Source organism: Aulonocara stuartgranti (genome assembly GCF_965226115.1).
Source record: "Aulonocara stuartgranti genome assembly, chromosome: 15".
In the NCBI taxonomy this organism is placed as follows: domain Eukaryota; kingdom Metazoa; phylum Chordata; class Actinopteri; order Cichliformes; family Cichlidae; genus Aulonocara; species Aulonocara stuartgranti.
In genome coordinates this window covers 16,172,672-16,188,173 of record NC_138951.1, presented here as the reverse complement: position 1 = coordinate 16,188,173, position 15,502 = coordinate 16,172,672, and the positions used below count along the sequence as shown (strand labels likewise).

The window sequence follows — 15,502 nt, the reverse complement described above, 5'->3', positions numbered from 1 at the left end:
ATCCTTAGTGAGCTGCAGGGAGGTTGAAGCACCTGTTGACTGTTATGACTCCACTTAAAATCTACAAATTTAGCTTGCCAGTGTTATTTAGTGTTAAGCAGGTAATTTGCCTACTCAGCCATGATTGCTTATTTCTTCCAAGCAATCATACTAACACATGAGAAATTAGTTCACGGCAAGAATGTCCACAGATTGTTTTTTTTATTTTCATCAGATTTATAATGGTCACCCAATGGTCACCCATTATATTTTAAAGTTATATATACATAATCTATTTTGCCCAATTATCAGCTTACATTTAAATACTTTGTAAAGTCCTGGTGGATTAACAAACACTGTGCGTTTCCATTCCCCAAGGGAATCAAAACAAGCACGACAAGTTTGTTTTTCCAGTTCATCCGAGGCCATTCCCATAACGCTGAAACTTTCACTACCTTCACCAGGTCATGGTACTCAAATCACATTTTAGTTCTACCCTTAAGAATGAGCTGTTTTCAACTATCCAGCACTTTTAAGGCGGCCTATACCATGAAGTAATGGTTTTTTGGAAGCTTTTCTAGGGAAACTAAAAGTGCATTACATACATACTCGTTGATTAAACTCCTTTAAAAAAAACAAGCAGCAAAGGATTTTGGTCTTACAGATTGGTTAGTCATAGCTTTTGGCATCACAGTCAAAATTGTTGCAAATATTACATAACGTTTAAAGTATTGTGGATCTTCCAACACTATGAAGAAAAAGGCTTAAATGGCTGATCGGGGAGCTGTTCATGCAGTAGAAAGGCAGCTAATGGCAGCCTCCCATGCCTCTAATGTGTGACTCTGTGTGTTTGAAGTATTTATCAATCATTGACCTGCTGGTAGCACAAAAATGAAATTAGGAATTATCCTGTGGGGAACATGGATGTCAGTACAATGGATTTACTGAATTTAACTCCCAAGGCCAACACTATTATCATAGCTAAAAGAAAATTGAATTTCATGTATTTATTTTGGGGGTTTTTTTTTCATCCTTTGCTGAAGTTCTCATCATGTGTTACATGCACAGATGTTTGACAACATAAGGAAAACAGACAGATGTAGGAAAGGAAAGGAAAGCAAAAATAGGCATGGGGAAAAAAGAACAAACAGAGAGGTCATAGCCCTTTGCTATCTGACTTACCACACTGGATTTCAGTATATACTATAATTTCTTTAGCAGCCATTTTTGTGTACCCAAAGAGATTACTATGATCCATGAGGAAGTATCTCATTTATCCTCCCTGCCGTGTTGGGCAGAATGTATAAATCCAGCGGCATTCAGGGTGGCGGTTTTGAATTTATCCAGTTTAAAGCACATCACCAGCTGCTGTCGGTGACTTTCAGCCTGCTTTAAGATTGAATTGTTCATATTCACAACAAATTGAAATGGCAATAGTCTCACTTTGCAGCTTCCACTGCACTTAGGATGCATCAAAACAATTTGTGATCTGGTAACAGTACTAAAGAGTTGATTTCATAACCATAAGGGGCTTGTGATTTGCAAACAGAGCATTTGTAGATTACTTTTCTCTCAGGCTTTGACTTTGTTTTTCCTGTTGTTGTATTTTCTGTTTTTGATACACGGTTTATGTGCACAAATTGTTACATTTGCAAATTCAACTTCTTCAAGGTTTCAAGCTCAAGCATTTTGTGTGCTACTTGTAAATGCTGTTGTCAGTAATTGTGCATGCTAATTGTATGAAAATTTATTAATTAGCACATTAAAAAGATGTTATTTCAGGATATCTTCATCTCAGTGTTAATATTAACTGTTTAAACTGCAATTGGGAGAGCAATAGGTAAATCTCCTCTATCTCTCTTCTCTCAGGTCATATTTGAAGCTGAGGTTTCGGACAGCAAAGCCGGCTTCATCGCCATAGACGACATTCAGGTGCTCAGCTACCCATGCGGTGAGTCATTAGCATGCCAGCAATTAGTCCTAGTTCGCTGGATAGACGCTGATAGCTTTGGCCACTAATTAGACTGTACCTGGGATGGTTTCTGTTGCACTTGAATGGGTAGATAAGTGGGAAGGTGACACAAGAGAGGAGGGATGTGGCAAGAGGAGAAAGGCAAGTCGTAGAGAAAAATGAGAGAAATAAAAAAAGGAGAGTGGAGAAAACACAGAGAGAAAGAGGGGAATAGGAGAGAGTGAAGCGGGAAATGAGACAGTATTAGGGCAATCATGGAGAGAGAAGATTCTGACCACTCAGCTCTTTCTCTTTAACCCACAAGCACACACAGATGCGTGCACACACACACAGAGTGAACAGTAGCTTTCTTGTCTCTGTACTGACAGGAAAGAGATGAGGGCTGCGATCCTTTTTAAATTCTCAGTACGTCTCAAGTCTTCCTCTCTTCTTTGCTTGAGTGTTTCCTTACCACTAGAGGCTAGAAAAAAAGTGTTGTGACGACAAACTGTTAACAGAAGGGTCGTCCGTTAATCTAAAGCCATAGGCATGTTCCTGGAGAGGCAACTATTACAGCTGTTTTTGTTATCTATCTAGCAGAAGCACTGAAATCTTCCAGGACAATTCTGTTTCTTAATGGATTCTATTGATTATAAGTCATAAAAATAAAGTGTCGTGAACCCTTGTAGAGTTTGTGGGGTCGTGGTGTCCCTGTGGTCCCTGTCTCTGTCACAAGTTGTCGATATGAGTCAGAAACACATTTCTACACTTGGACGTGAAATCTTGTAAAATATGGGAGGGAAAAAAGGATCCCTGGTGTTTTAAAGGCAGAGCAGCGGGGCCCTTAATAGGAAGGAGCAAGTATTTAAAAAGGAATTAGTACTTAGTCTCCACAGTGGAAGCATTCATTCTCACAGCTGCATTTCTGGACACACGGGTTTGTGTGTGTGTGCACATGTTCACATGCGTGCATGTGTGAGCTTGTGTGTTTGTGAGCGTGTGTCCGTGTGTGTGTGTTTTCATTCACCATAGGAGCTGCTATCTATGATTGCAATCACATCCCCAGAATAAAGATGTCACGGCTGAACTGCATCTTCAGGGTCTAAAAAGGCTTACTTCATTATCTTAGCATGGTATTTAAGAACTGGAAGCTATGTCAAGTCACATGTAGTGAAGGTGGCATTATTGTTACCTGGCAATGGCAAGTCAGTACTGTGCTGTGGTCCAGTAAAACATAATAATGACAAAAATGAACATATTCCTCAGGGTGGCCCATCGTCCTGAAATGTATTGTGTGTTTGTGATAAGGTGACCGTTTTGTCACCTCATTTCCATTTTAAAGAGAGGAATAAAATCAAAACATTTTAAAGCACAAATACATATATTCTCGCTGTAAACCTAATCTGATTCGCCTCTTTGTTTGACCTCATTTCCTGCAGATAAATCGCCTCATTTCCTGCGCCTTGGGGATGTGGAGGTGAACGCTGGACAAAATGCCACTTTTCAGTGTATCGCCACGGGGCGAGACACCTCGAACAATAAACTCTGGCTACAGGTACAACCAAGAAAACATTTGCAAAACGTGTGTGGTGTGCTGTTATTACACCAACAAGTTCTACAAGGCATTTGTAGCAAGACCAGATCTAAACGATTAATTATGATTATGGGGTTATTTAACTAGCAGTATTTAAATTGCAATAATATTCGCAGCCTTTCAAGTCCAGATCCAAAAACAGCCTGTTTTGTCACATCTAACAGTGGTATTCATTTTAGTGTACCCAAATACAACATTATTGAATGGATTTCATTTATTTACTTATTTATTTTTACAGAATATGACAGTTAAAAACATATTTAAGAAAGTCAACTTTAAAGCCAGAAAGGCTTGATAAGTTAAGAGAAAATTTATACCACTGGACTCAACTAAGAGCATGTTTTCTGTAATTGGGACAGACTTTCCCTTCATTATATGACTCTCTGTCTTCATAAAGTTGCAGTACAAATGAAAATGAGCAAGGCCTTGCTAAATCTGTCATTGCATTCTTGTGCTGATTAATGCGAGCAGTTCCTTGTAAAATAATATAAATATGCAGTATATAGCTTTATTTACTTAACAACACAAAGAGTGTACTGAATGTGACACCCTTAGGACTTGTATGTCCAATTATAAAGTGTCAACTGCGCAAACACACAAGTACACACTCACGCAGTCACAGTCACACTGACTGACTTCAGGCCATACATCTAGCAGCTAACATGATTAAGAGTTTAATAGCTGCTGATTTCATTATGGTTCTATTGTAGTCATGACCTTCAAACCTGCTGTCAGCGAAGCAGAGGGGGATGAGAGTGTGTACACACACGTGTGTGTGCGCACGTGTCTGTGGTCAGTGCTGGCTGACCTTGAGCAAGGCATTTAACCCTTCATACCCGCTGCAACACCTGATCTGTCTGTCTGTGTGTGTTTGTCTGTAGAGGAGAAATGGAGAAGATATTCCAGTGGCTCTGACCAAAAACATCAACCACAGACGGTTTGCTGCCTCCTTCCACCTCAAAGAAGTCACTAATCAAGATCAAGATCTGTATCGCTGTGTCACCCAGTCAGAGCGCGGCTCTGGGGTGTCCAACTTTGCTGCGCTTATCGTCAGAGGTGAGGATTTTGAAAAACATTTTCAAGGTTATTTAATAGATTTTCTGTCAACTTCTTTGCTGCTTTTTTAAAAATCTGATAGTAGTATATTTATATATATAAGCTTTTTTGAAGAGTTCTTGGATGTACAATGAAAGTTCCCAATGTATTAAATTTTAATACAGTGTGTCAACAAAGTCAGACAGAAGTAAACAAAATCAGGATTCACAGGAGCTTGATCCATTTATCAAATTTGTTAGCTTAAATCACAGCTGCCAATAGCATATTTTATCATTAGCTAAGTAATTAAGTTTAATTCAGTGATGTTAATTTGGACAGTCAACAGTGACTCCAGTGCAGCACGAAGTAAATAACGAGTGATTTTGGACTAAAGCTTCATTTAAGGGCAAAATATTTAGTTCATGATGTTGCCCCTTATGAAAATTAATAGTCCAGCCCTGATATAGAGGATGTCTTATCATATGAAAGAGTGATTTAATAATAGACTAACTCTGTAATTAAAAGGTTAATGCTGAGTTACATCCTACGTGCTTCCATGTACCCTGGCTAGCTGTTTTCTTGACCTCTCTGTGTGTTTGTGTGTTTTTTTTGTTATGATCAACTTTGTGTTTCACTGTGACTGACTGATAAAATGAAAGTCACAATATAGGCTAATGAGGGAGGGTATGTAGATCTATGTGTGCTACGCTTGTGTTTGAATGTGGGTGCAAATGCTCCGTCTGTGTGTGTAGATGCTTATATGAGGATGAGATAGCTCAATTGTTGTCTATGCCAGCATGGGCGTGCTGTGTCTGAGTGTACGCGAATCGAATCTGTGTATTTGTGTGTGTGTGTGTGTGTGTGTGTGTGTGTGTGTGTGTGTGTGTGTGTGTGTGTGCGCGCGCGCTGCAGCTGTCATGTGCATCTGACATGTGGTTAATAAGGTGTCACCAATGTGTGTTTGAGATGGGATGCTTTATTCATTCACATCCAATAGCTTACATATTCAATTCATCTCCCAGAGAGACACACGGGGGGTGGGGTGGGGGTGGAGGGGGCAGATTGGGGTGGGTAAAGGCGAAAGAGATTCAGAAAGAATGATATGGGAGTGACGGAAGGGGGGTGGAGTGGGTAGGGTGGGGAGGTGGAAGGAAGAGCAAAGAGAAGAGAGGAGTTGGTGGAGAAAAGTTAAATGTAAATAGCTCATTATCCAAAGAATATCCATATCAGAATCAAGAATATGTGTGAATATGTAAACAGCAGAGCAGAGTCATGTTTATTATTCTGCATAGGAGATGTCAGAGCAGAAAGAAATAAGAAATCAAAGCAGGAACGAGCGCCATGAATATTAGATGGCGTACCTCAGATAAAGGTGCTCTTACACTCTCTGGCATAGAGGTTCAACTCTCTGTGTCACTTGACCCTAACCCTGCTATTGTGAGGCTAAAAATCACTAGATATAAACAGATTTTTATTTATTTATTGATGAGGATTATCAGGCAGTAATGGAAGGAGATCTTCAGGACATTGCTGATTTAGTAGGAAAACGTAAGTGGCTAATGTTTATTTATTGTGAACATCTTTTTTTGATTGCGAGAAGGGAAAGAGGAATGAGATGAGAAACTCGCACAGCAGGAGATATGTGTCCGAACATGAAAGGAACCAATCTACATGTATGAAAATAGATTCAGGTTCAAGACGGTGCACTGAGAACGCTGTGTCTTTCATAACCAGCCAGTGTTTTTGGTTTTTTTTAACAATCAGTAGGAACGATACTGTTGGACGTTTGAGGAATTTTGGTGATTATGAATATTGATCTTGAATCTGGTCGTTAGAAAGATGTCACAATAAAATAATAAGGACTGCATGTATGAATGTGGGAGGAGAAGAGCCTCATGTTTATTTATTGGTAATATCAGATGTGAGAAGAGAACCAGAGAGAAATCAAAGAAACAGAGAATATGTTTATTTCACTTTTTGAAAAGTCTGCTTGTTGGATAATTGAGGCTCCTGCAGGACACTGACAACCATGAATATGGACAGTGTTGCTGCATTGCTAATATTTTCGCTCTGAATATTTTGATATTTAATATTTATTTATTGTGAAATTTAAGCTAGCAGGCGAACTGCTGGGAATGGGCTATTACTTGAGGAATCATCTATATAGATTATAGGAAAACGGGAAAAGGGAGAACTCATATGGATGTGCCAAAATATGATATACATAAAAAATAACCCAGGTTTCATCTTCAAAGCCTTAAAGTGGCTCACTGTAGGATGTGAAATTGCCCCACTAAGGTTACTCACAGGAATAGTCTATTGATATTTATAACATGTAGATGACAAAGATGTGCCATTATCATGTGGGGAGGCTGTCAGGATGAAAGAAAAGAATCACATTTCTTTAAACAGAGGTGTGTCTTGGGAGCTTGAGAGGTGTGACAGGGGATTCCAAGATATTTCTTATATGTACATTTCCGCCTCTCTTCCCTTTTGTTGAAATATAAAAGCATATGACGGCTAAGTTACTAGCTAACTACCAAGCCTATTTAGTAAACACAGGCTACATGGGTGTTGCTCAGACACAGATAACTGCTAACTGCTAAATATCATGCAATATAAACAACAGAGCTTCCATTAAAGAACCTAGAGCACAGACTCCTGAGGTGGGCTCTTTGTACACTTGAGCACACAGCTTGGACATCTACTCCAGTGACAGACTATCAAAGCCGACCTGCCCCTTAAAACCGCCCTCATAATACCTTTAACCATTTATACAGTTTTAATTTGTGGGGTTTAACTCAAGAGTTGCAGCTTGGCCAAAATCCAGATGAATAAAATACTGTCACATTATATAGGGATTTGTTTATTATTCGTTTGTAAAACTTTAATAAGCGATCAATAGATACTTGGTTTTTAGAAAGAAGTACACGTCACTCACACAAGCTGTAGCTTCTCTCAAGATTACTTGCTGGTTTTCTCTCAATATAACAGTCAACTCAGCATCCCTGGGTCGCTTGCTTTTCCAAACAAATATACAAGATCTGATCAAATATCCAGAGGCCAGTTTTAAAATTCAGCGTTACATATACATTTCCTTGTGTACCAAAACAGTACTAAGGTTCAATAGCCCAAAGCCCAAAATTTTAAGACCTGATGGATGGATGCTGGCAAGCAGAAGCTCTGCCTTTACAAGTTTTACTGTAGATAAACAGCACGAGAGGTATGAGAGAGTCTGACTGTGTGTTTGGGTGTGTATATGTATGTGCGTGTCACTTTTGGTTTGGTCAGAGGCGAGCTCTAATAAAGCCTTGCCCTCTGGTTCCTTTGGTGACAGAGTGCATCATCACCACACACATACATCACCATGCCAGCTTGCATTACACACAACCCATGGCCTAAAAATCTCCTGCAATATTACTGTCACACACACAAACACAAACATGTATCAGACTTATGTGCACACACAAGTTGCTTGAATTCCTGCAGTTGGTTTAAGCTATAGTGGTCCACCTCTAAAATGTCCCTTTTTCTCTTGTCGCCAGTCGCACACTCTTAAGTTAGACTGACAGGTGGAGCTTCAGGCATTATATAAAACTATAGAAAACCAAAACTACTACCACTGGACTGTTGTTAATGCAGCTGAAATACACACACACTTGCACGCTCATGCACACTTCTGTAGTTCTGTAGGTCACATGACCTCCAGTGAGCTCCCTAGTGATGTCAGCAAAGGTTTGTGAAAGCTAAACTTTATTGACAAGGTTGCTGACGATGGAAAACAAAGGACATTCCTGGTGGGCTCCGGTCACCAATGAAAACTCTCTCTTTTTCCACTCCTTTCTTATATTAGTCTGACTGTCTCTGTCACCACATTACAAACCACAAAAGCACAGAACCTACCAAAACATCTTTCATAATAGCTTCTGATTGCTTGCTCTTTTCCATATCGGAAGAAAATGAATGACAATATAAAGAAATTAATCACAGAGGCAGTGTAGGTCAGAATCAGCATATACATTTGAAGCTTTCCCAGTGTTCATTTGTTTCCTTATTTTCATTTACATTCGACCCAAAAACCTGAGAACGATGAGAGGGTTCACACATGTGATTAATAATAAAAAAGATAGTGACAGCAATTCCACCGCAAAATATTGGAATAACACCATTGATGATTTGTTATATTTTTTAGGTCAGTTGCACGAATGACAAGTGATGGAACAAAACAAGGAGAAAATGTAAAGTTTGAGCTTGTTCCAGCTTTTGTTTTTTTTCCTCTGGAGTCTCATAATGACCCAGTTACATTTCTTACTGTTTCATTTTTATGTGTTTTATTTATTTGTTAGATATTCAGTAGATTTTAAGCAACATTCAAACACGCATTCAAGCTAACACACAAGCTAAAAAAATAAATAAACCTACTGTTTTGTGCCCTTTAAAAATGCATCATTGTGAATCTGCTTCATTTCTTCATCTGCTTATTTATCATCGGGTTGTTTACTTTGCTTATTTGATGGCATTGCGGGATGACATGCCGTTGACGTTGGTGGTTTTCTGAAGTAACTTCAACATTCATTATCTGGATTCAGCTTCATTGGCCTGCCTGTGCCTGTGTCTGCGTTTGCACGTGTGCGCGTGCTGTCAAACTTCAGTGTTTCATCTGTTGCTAAAGCGCTGCTTCCCCGTGCGCACCTCTCTGACAGCCACATTCAGTACACACAAAAATGACAACGCAGGCACACAAAGAAAAAAAAAAACAGGTGACAGTAATGTGAAATATAACTGTTAATGGAGCAACATACACCGTAACACACAGGCACACACATTTAATTTAGATAATACAGTACTTGCTTTGATATGGTGTGATTGAAGCTGGTGGTGTGTCTGAGAAAGATAAAAATCTTTATGATTTACTGCATGCGAGACAGATCACAGTGCATGTGTGTGAGGAGAGTGATTAATTCATGCGTTGATCTGTGTGTGTGTGTGTGTGTGTGTGTGTGTGTGTGTGTGTGTGTGTGTGTGTGTGTAGATGTGTCAAGTAGATCAAACTTTGATGCACTGTGTTTAAAGGTTGTATGTGTTTTCAGCCTGTCAGTCACAGATGTGTGACAGTTATCTGGGATCTGGCTGGCCCTGAAACCATCGTGCATCCATCACATTATGTAAAAACACATCATTTATTCACCAAGCACTTTGTGGCCGTGTTACAGGGACATACGTCTAGTAAAACTACATACTGTGCATAATATTTAAAACTTAATTGCCGTTATTTAGTCAATTGTACTTTTTTTCTTATTTTACAGTATGAAATGATACTGTAAGGTAATTAATCGTTACACCTAACAAAGGGGTAGTTGATGAGCTGAATGTTTGGGCAAATAAGCAAACTTAATAATGGTAACCAGATCCCCTTTGAGATGTCTCTAAATTTTTCGGATGCTTATATAATGCATAGATTTCAGTCTGAATAAGGACTTGAATTCCAAAAGCCATCTGACAAGTAGAACAGAGTTTGGCCTCTAGGCTCTAATCGTCTTAGTCCTGCAGAAAACATTTGCACAGAGATATTGGGGAGTGATGGGTAAATATCAGTCCCCTAAGTCAGGGCCTGTTGGTGGCTGATGCTCGGGTGATGGTGATGCATAGCAAACAACCTTGTCAAAACAGAGGGAGAGATAGGAATGTTAGCAACTTATGTGCATTTTTTACTGGGAGGGTTCTTTTGGTAGATCGAATGGAAAGTGAGGGATGTCGCTTTAGTTTTCAGTATTGCATCTTGCCAGTACAAGCTTTGAGATTTCGATTATAGAACAAAAAAGCAGAGGGGGGAACTGCTCATGCTGTTGCTTTAACATAGTAGATTCACAGTCTTGTGGTAGCGAAGATGTTCTGTCATATTTGAATTAGCATTTTTTACACAAATTCTTTCTCATGGACCAAAAATCCATTTGATTTTAACAGAAGAAGTAAGAAAAGCACACATTTCACATCAGAAAAGGGCTTAGTCTGTATTTTTAATTCAGGAAGGTAAAAGGCTTGTCATGTGTAGAGTGTAAACTTTATTATTATGATTTTATTCTTAGTAAAAGGACATGGGATCTAAGCAGCCCTATGAAGCATCTTAAACCATTTAATTAGCCATGATGCTCACGTAGCTCATGTTGTGAGTGGGTGTCGTGGCTACAAGACCTAGACCCTAGACAGTTGTCATAGCTGGCAGGTATTCTGTTTAAAATGTTTGAGTTCACAAAGATCATGTGACCACTAATGAGGTATTTTATCAGATTGACTTTATTATGTTTGCTGCCACCCTAAAGTGACCTTGTTTTTGCGAAACCAACTTACATGTTCTTGTTCTTTGTTTTCTCTCCCCAGAGCCTCCGCACCCAATTGCACCACCTCAGCTGCTCGGTGTCGGTCCCACTTATCTACTAATTCAGCTCAATGCTAACTCCATATTTGGAGATGGACCTATAATACTAAAGGAGGTGTGTTAGTCTTGAAGTACTGGATGTTTTTAACATTTTAACATTGTAAATTGGGGCATTGTAGTCATGCAAACTTAACAAATTATGTAATTACTTAACAAACCTTTAACAAAGACCATAACAATTACCATTTATAATCTTACAGGAAAACAGGTGGCTTCTAAGTCACATGAATAATTCCGATTTAGCTTATATGAAGAAAGCTGACCTCTAAGCTTTCTTCTGATTGTCTGCCTCTTGCAAATAAAACACTTAAACTATAGGTTTGTTTCTGTGCTCACACCAGTCATGTGACTGAGAGAACATTGTTGTGGATATCCACCTTCACTTACATCATAGAAAATTGTCTAAAAATGGAGACAAGCGTCTGGTTCACAGGGATTATTTTTCTTGATTTCTTCTTTGCCATGCTTAGTATGTACATCCAGCAATTTACCAGCATATGAAAGAAAATAAGGAAAAACATGATTACAAGTTGTCATTTGCATATTTTCACAAGGTTATAAGTCATAAGCAGAAGCATGGTATCTGGTCATGGAGGAAACCTTTGTATTCCAGAGATTATCATATGACACTGACATTAATATTGATGTTCGGATTAATACTTTCTATTCTTTCTAATAGGTTGAGTACCGTATGACATCTGGCAGCTGGACAGAGACTCATGCTGTGAACTCTCCTAACTACAAGTTATGGCATCTTGACCCAGACACAGAGTATGAGATCAGGGTCTTACTGACCAGACCAGGAGAGGGAGGTACCGGGAAACCTGGTCCGCCGCTCATTACTCGGACCAAATGTGCAGGTAGGACAGCTGCAATATGTTAACATAGAAGAGTTAGGATTCAATGTATTGATTTTGTGATTAGAGACTTTGCCTTGTCAATAGAGTCCTTCCTTATGTATGTTCTCCTAAAAGAAGATCAGCCAGGTTTAGCAAGAAGTCACAGATGGCATTACTTAATTGGTCCCTCTTGATCACACAGGCTTTTTTCTGCTTGTCTTATTATTTATCGATCTGTCCATCTACTGTTCTTTTTGTCTTGGTATATATATTTTAGTTGGTAGGGTGATATTTGTACAATGAACAGGCAGGAAGAGGAGAGGTGTAGCGAGGGGTGGAATTGGAGAAGAAAGGAGGGGAGAGCCTGAGTCAGTTCTTGGTTGCTCAGTGATCTGCGCAAAAGAGTGATTATAACACTGGAGGCTCTCTATACTTTCCATCACTTTTTATACTGTTTTTTTCTATACTTCTGTCACCTCATTCCTGCTTTCTCTCTGCTACTCTTCCTCTTTCATACCTCCCTTTGTGCCTTCTCTATAGCTTTCTTTCTGCTTCGTTCTTTTTCACTGCCTTTCCCCCTTTTCTCCCTGCTTCTCTCTCCTCATCTTTCGCTCTCTGTGGATCAATAGACGGAGGGCAGAAACACTGTCTGACATTTGTAGAAATAAACGACTGAAATATAAACACAGCTAGCCTGAGGGAGAGAGACGGAGCAGGAGCGAGAGAGAGGGTTGATATGAGAGAGAAAGAGACAGAAATAAAAGCAATGAGCTTGAATGAGAAACAGAATAAGGGAGCGATGGAGAGATGATGAAAAACAATAAGGCTGGAAAAGAAAGAGAAGAGAGAATGAGAGTGGGGCGAGAGAGTGCAAGAGGCGAGAGAATGATGAAACTGGAGAATAAAAATGAAAGAGAGATGAAAACTCATAACCACAGGGTCTGACTGATGTATGCCAACCTGTGTGTGTGTGTGTGTGTGTGTTTAACAATGAATGGATCTGCACGTATGTGGTGTCTGTTTATTGACAGAGAGGAAGTCATAGACTTGTTCAGGCGACTCGTGTATTGAACAGTTTCCTGTTTGAAAGGAAGAGGAAATTAATCTTCTTCTCCTCATTCATGCTGGAACACATTGCTGGTAAAGACGTAAACTCATTGTAATCTACGTAATATGATGATAACAGGCCAAATCTAGAAAATGCGATTATGAATTTAGAGACTAAAGAAAAAAATGAATCCTGTACATCTGATTTTTTTTCTGTTTTCCTGACTGTAAAAAACTGTAGTGTATTATGATGTTTGATATTAAGGCATTAATATTTTATGATTTTTAGAAGGACTTCCTGGCATGTAGTTATTCATCAAATGCATTTCAGACAGTAGCAGTGCAGCAAATGTCCTTATGAACAAACATTCCTCAGATCAATTAGATTAGTTGGATGAAACGAGAGATCTAATACTGAAGACCTTTTCATTGAACAGGGAACTAAAAGATGAGCCACTTTTGTTTGCTGATAGGTAGATTACCTTTGGACAGATGCATGCAGGCTGTCCTCACATGTTTTCAGCCTTTAAGCTTAGCTAGCATGCTTCTGACTGGTATTTAATCTTTGCTGTGGATGTTACATTTTCTGTACACCAAATAATCCCAACAGAAAGCATTGTAAACAACTACGTTTTTAACAGATTTGTAAAGAAGTCCACAGAATCAGCTAAATGAAGTTGAGTGAGAGAATGATCCAAAGCCTAGCTGCCACAAACTGAAAGGCTCTGTGTCTTCCCAGTTCTCAGTTTCGTATGTGGAACAACTAGCTACCAAAGACTGTGAGCAGAAGTGTGTTTAATAAGACTCTGAGATAAAAAAAAAAAAAAAAAAATCTGCAGCTTGTCCATTTATGTTCCATATACAAGAATTTTAAAATGAATTCTAAAATCTACTGGGAACCAATGTGGAAAGTATAAAATAAGCAATTTGATCTCACCTAGTAGAACGAGTTAGTAGTCTGGCAATGGCTTTTTGTATAGCTTGGAGGTGTGTAAGAGATTATTTATCCAGTATATAGAGCATTACAGCAATCTAGGTGCGCTGAGACAAATGCATGAACAATTTTCTCCAGTTCAGCTGAGAAACTAAAGCTGGCAATTTAGAAATGCTCCTTTAATGAGAGAAACAGGGATATGAAAAATACTTTTTATGAGAGCCATAGAGTGGAATCTGATATTAAGAAAGACATTAGGCGAGTACTTTCAGTGTCAAGGCCAGCGAAGAGGTCAAATTCCTGTGTTACAATTATAAAGAAAAGTAATGTGGTTCTGCACAAAAACAAAATATTACTTTTGTCACTGTATAAATTGAGGTTTCACAAAAGTCATCTCGCTAATATACAGTCAAATAAATTCATTCCATAGTCTTTTATGACTAGTTTATGCTTTCTGTTACAAGTTGCAGGTCTTATTTAATGCAAAATAGTGTAATTTTGTAAATTAAAGTCTACTTTTGAGTAAAAAAGACAATATGATTTAGAGTGTGGCAAGTCAAACAGTACCAGCACACACTGTCCTTACGTAGATCACTCAAAAAAACAAAATAAAATGGTGACATTCAAAATATCTGTTATAATTTTCTGACTCGCTTTCTGATCCAACCTGTCCTGGCAGATGGCTGCCCCAACTGATCCTGGTTCTGCCAGGTTTTCTTTCCCACTGCAGTCTAGCTTCAATCACACCATATCATCTGATTTTTTGGGTTCTCTCTATTATTGTAGGGGGTCTACCTTACCGTATGAAGTGCCACGAGGTGACTGCTGTTGTGCTTTGGCACTATATAAATAAAATCGAATTGAATTGAAAATTAATGGTCGTCCACAAATCAGTATGTGAGGTCACAGTCGCACCTTTTATATACAGTGTATGATTTGGCACCGTTACTTATATTTTGAATAATATGCTGATGTTTTTAGTTAAATCTCCCCACCTTCTCCCTTTGTGTTTCCAGCGTAACTGAGATTATCCACACACACATGCAAATGTGCACACACCCTTGGAGTTGGATTGTGTGTGTTTGTGTTTGTTGTTTGAGTGAGGCACACACACAGGCACGGGGTAGGAATGTTATTTAAATGGTAATGACTCCTTTGCTTTTTCTGTTTGGTTAGGTTTGTCTGATCCCACCACCTGTAGTTTACTGAATATTTAGTTTAATACAATATGATGAAGACATGCACACACACACACAAGCATCAGGCATCAGCCCAAGCGTGCCACCACACGAAACACTGTTTAATTAAAAAACCAATATAGTTAATAAAAAACTGAGCAGACATCACACACACTGCTGAGCAATTGATATGATAACAGGAAGGATTTCATCTCCTCCTTTCCTCTCTTCTTTTGTCCTCACGTCTCTTTTCATCTCTTCCGTTTACATTTTTTTCTCCTCTGTCCCCGCTTCTTTCTCACGCTCTCTCTGTCTCTCTTCTCCAACTCTTCTCGATTTTTCTTCTGTGGTGATGTATTGCTCTTGTCTGAAGGGTGAAATATAATCAACTTGAACTGAAGGGTTAGTGAGTGTGCGTCGTGCGTGTGTGTGTGTGTGACAGAAGAAGGTGATGAAGTAGCTTTTAATCCAAATCCTGAATTTTCTGCTGAAAACCTCTTGGTCATGGG

At 39.0% G+C, this 15,502-nt stretch overlaps 1 protein-coding gene across 9 annotated transcripts in view; it reads left to right on the top strand.

Moving 5' to 3' along the window:
• The window catches only part of ptprk (protein tyrosine phosphatase receptor type K), a 105,128-nt gene that overhangs the window by 53,733 nt on the left and 35,893 nt on the right, over positions 1 to 15,502 (top strand). For all 9 annotated transcript variants that reach the window (XM_082506816.1, XM_082506819.1, XM_082506815.1 and 6 more), the window contains 5 exons: positions 1,849 to 1,930; positions 3,370 to 3,485; positions 4,406 to 4,580; positions 10,938 to 11,050; positions 11,675 to 11,855. In XM_082506816.1, the coding sequence (XP_082362942.1) occupies positions 1,849 to 1,930; positions 3,370 to 3,485; positions 4,406 to 4,580; positions 10,938 to 11,050; positions 11,675 to 11,855 (667 nt within the window). The remainder of the gene's footprint in view (positions 1 to 1,848; positions 1,931 to 3,369; positions 3,486 to 4,405; positions 4,581 to 10,937; positions 11,051 to 11,674; positions 11,856 to 15,502) is intronic.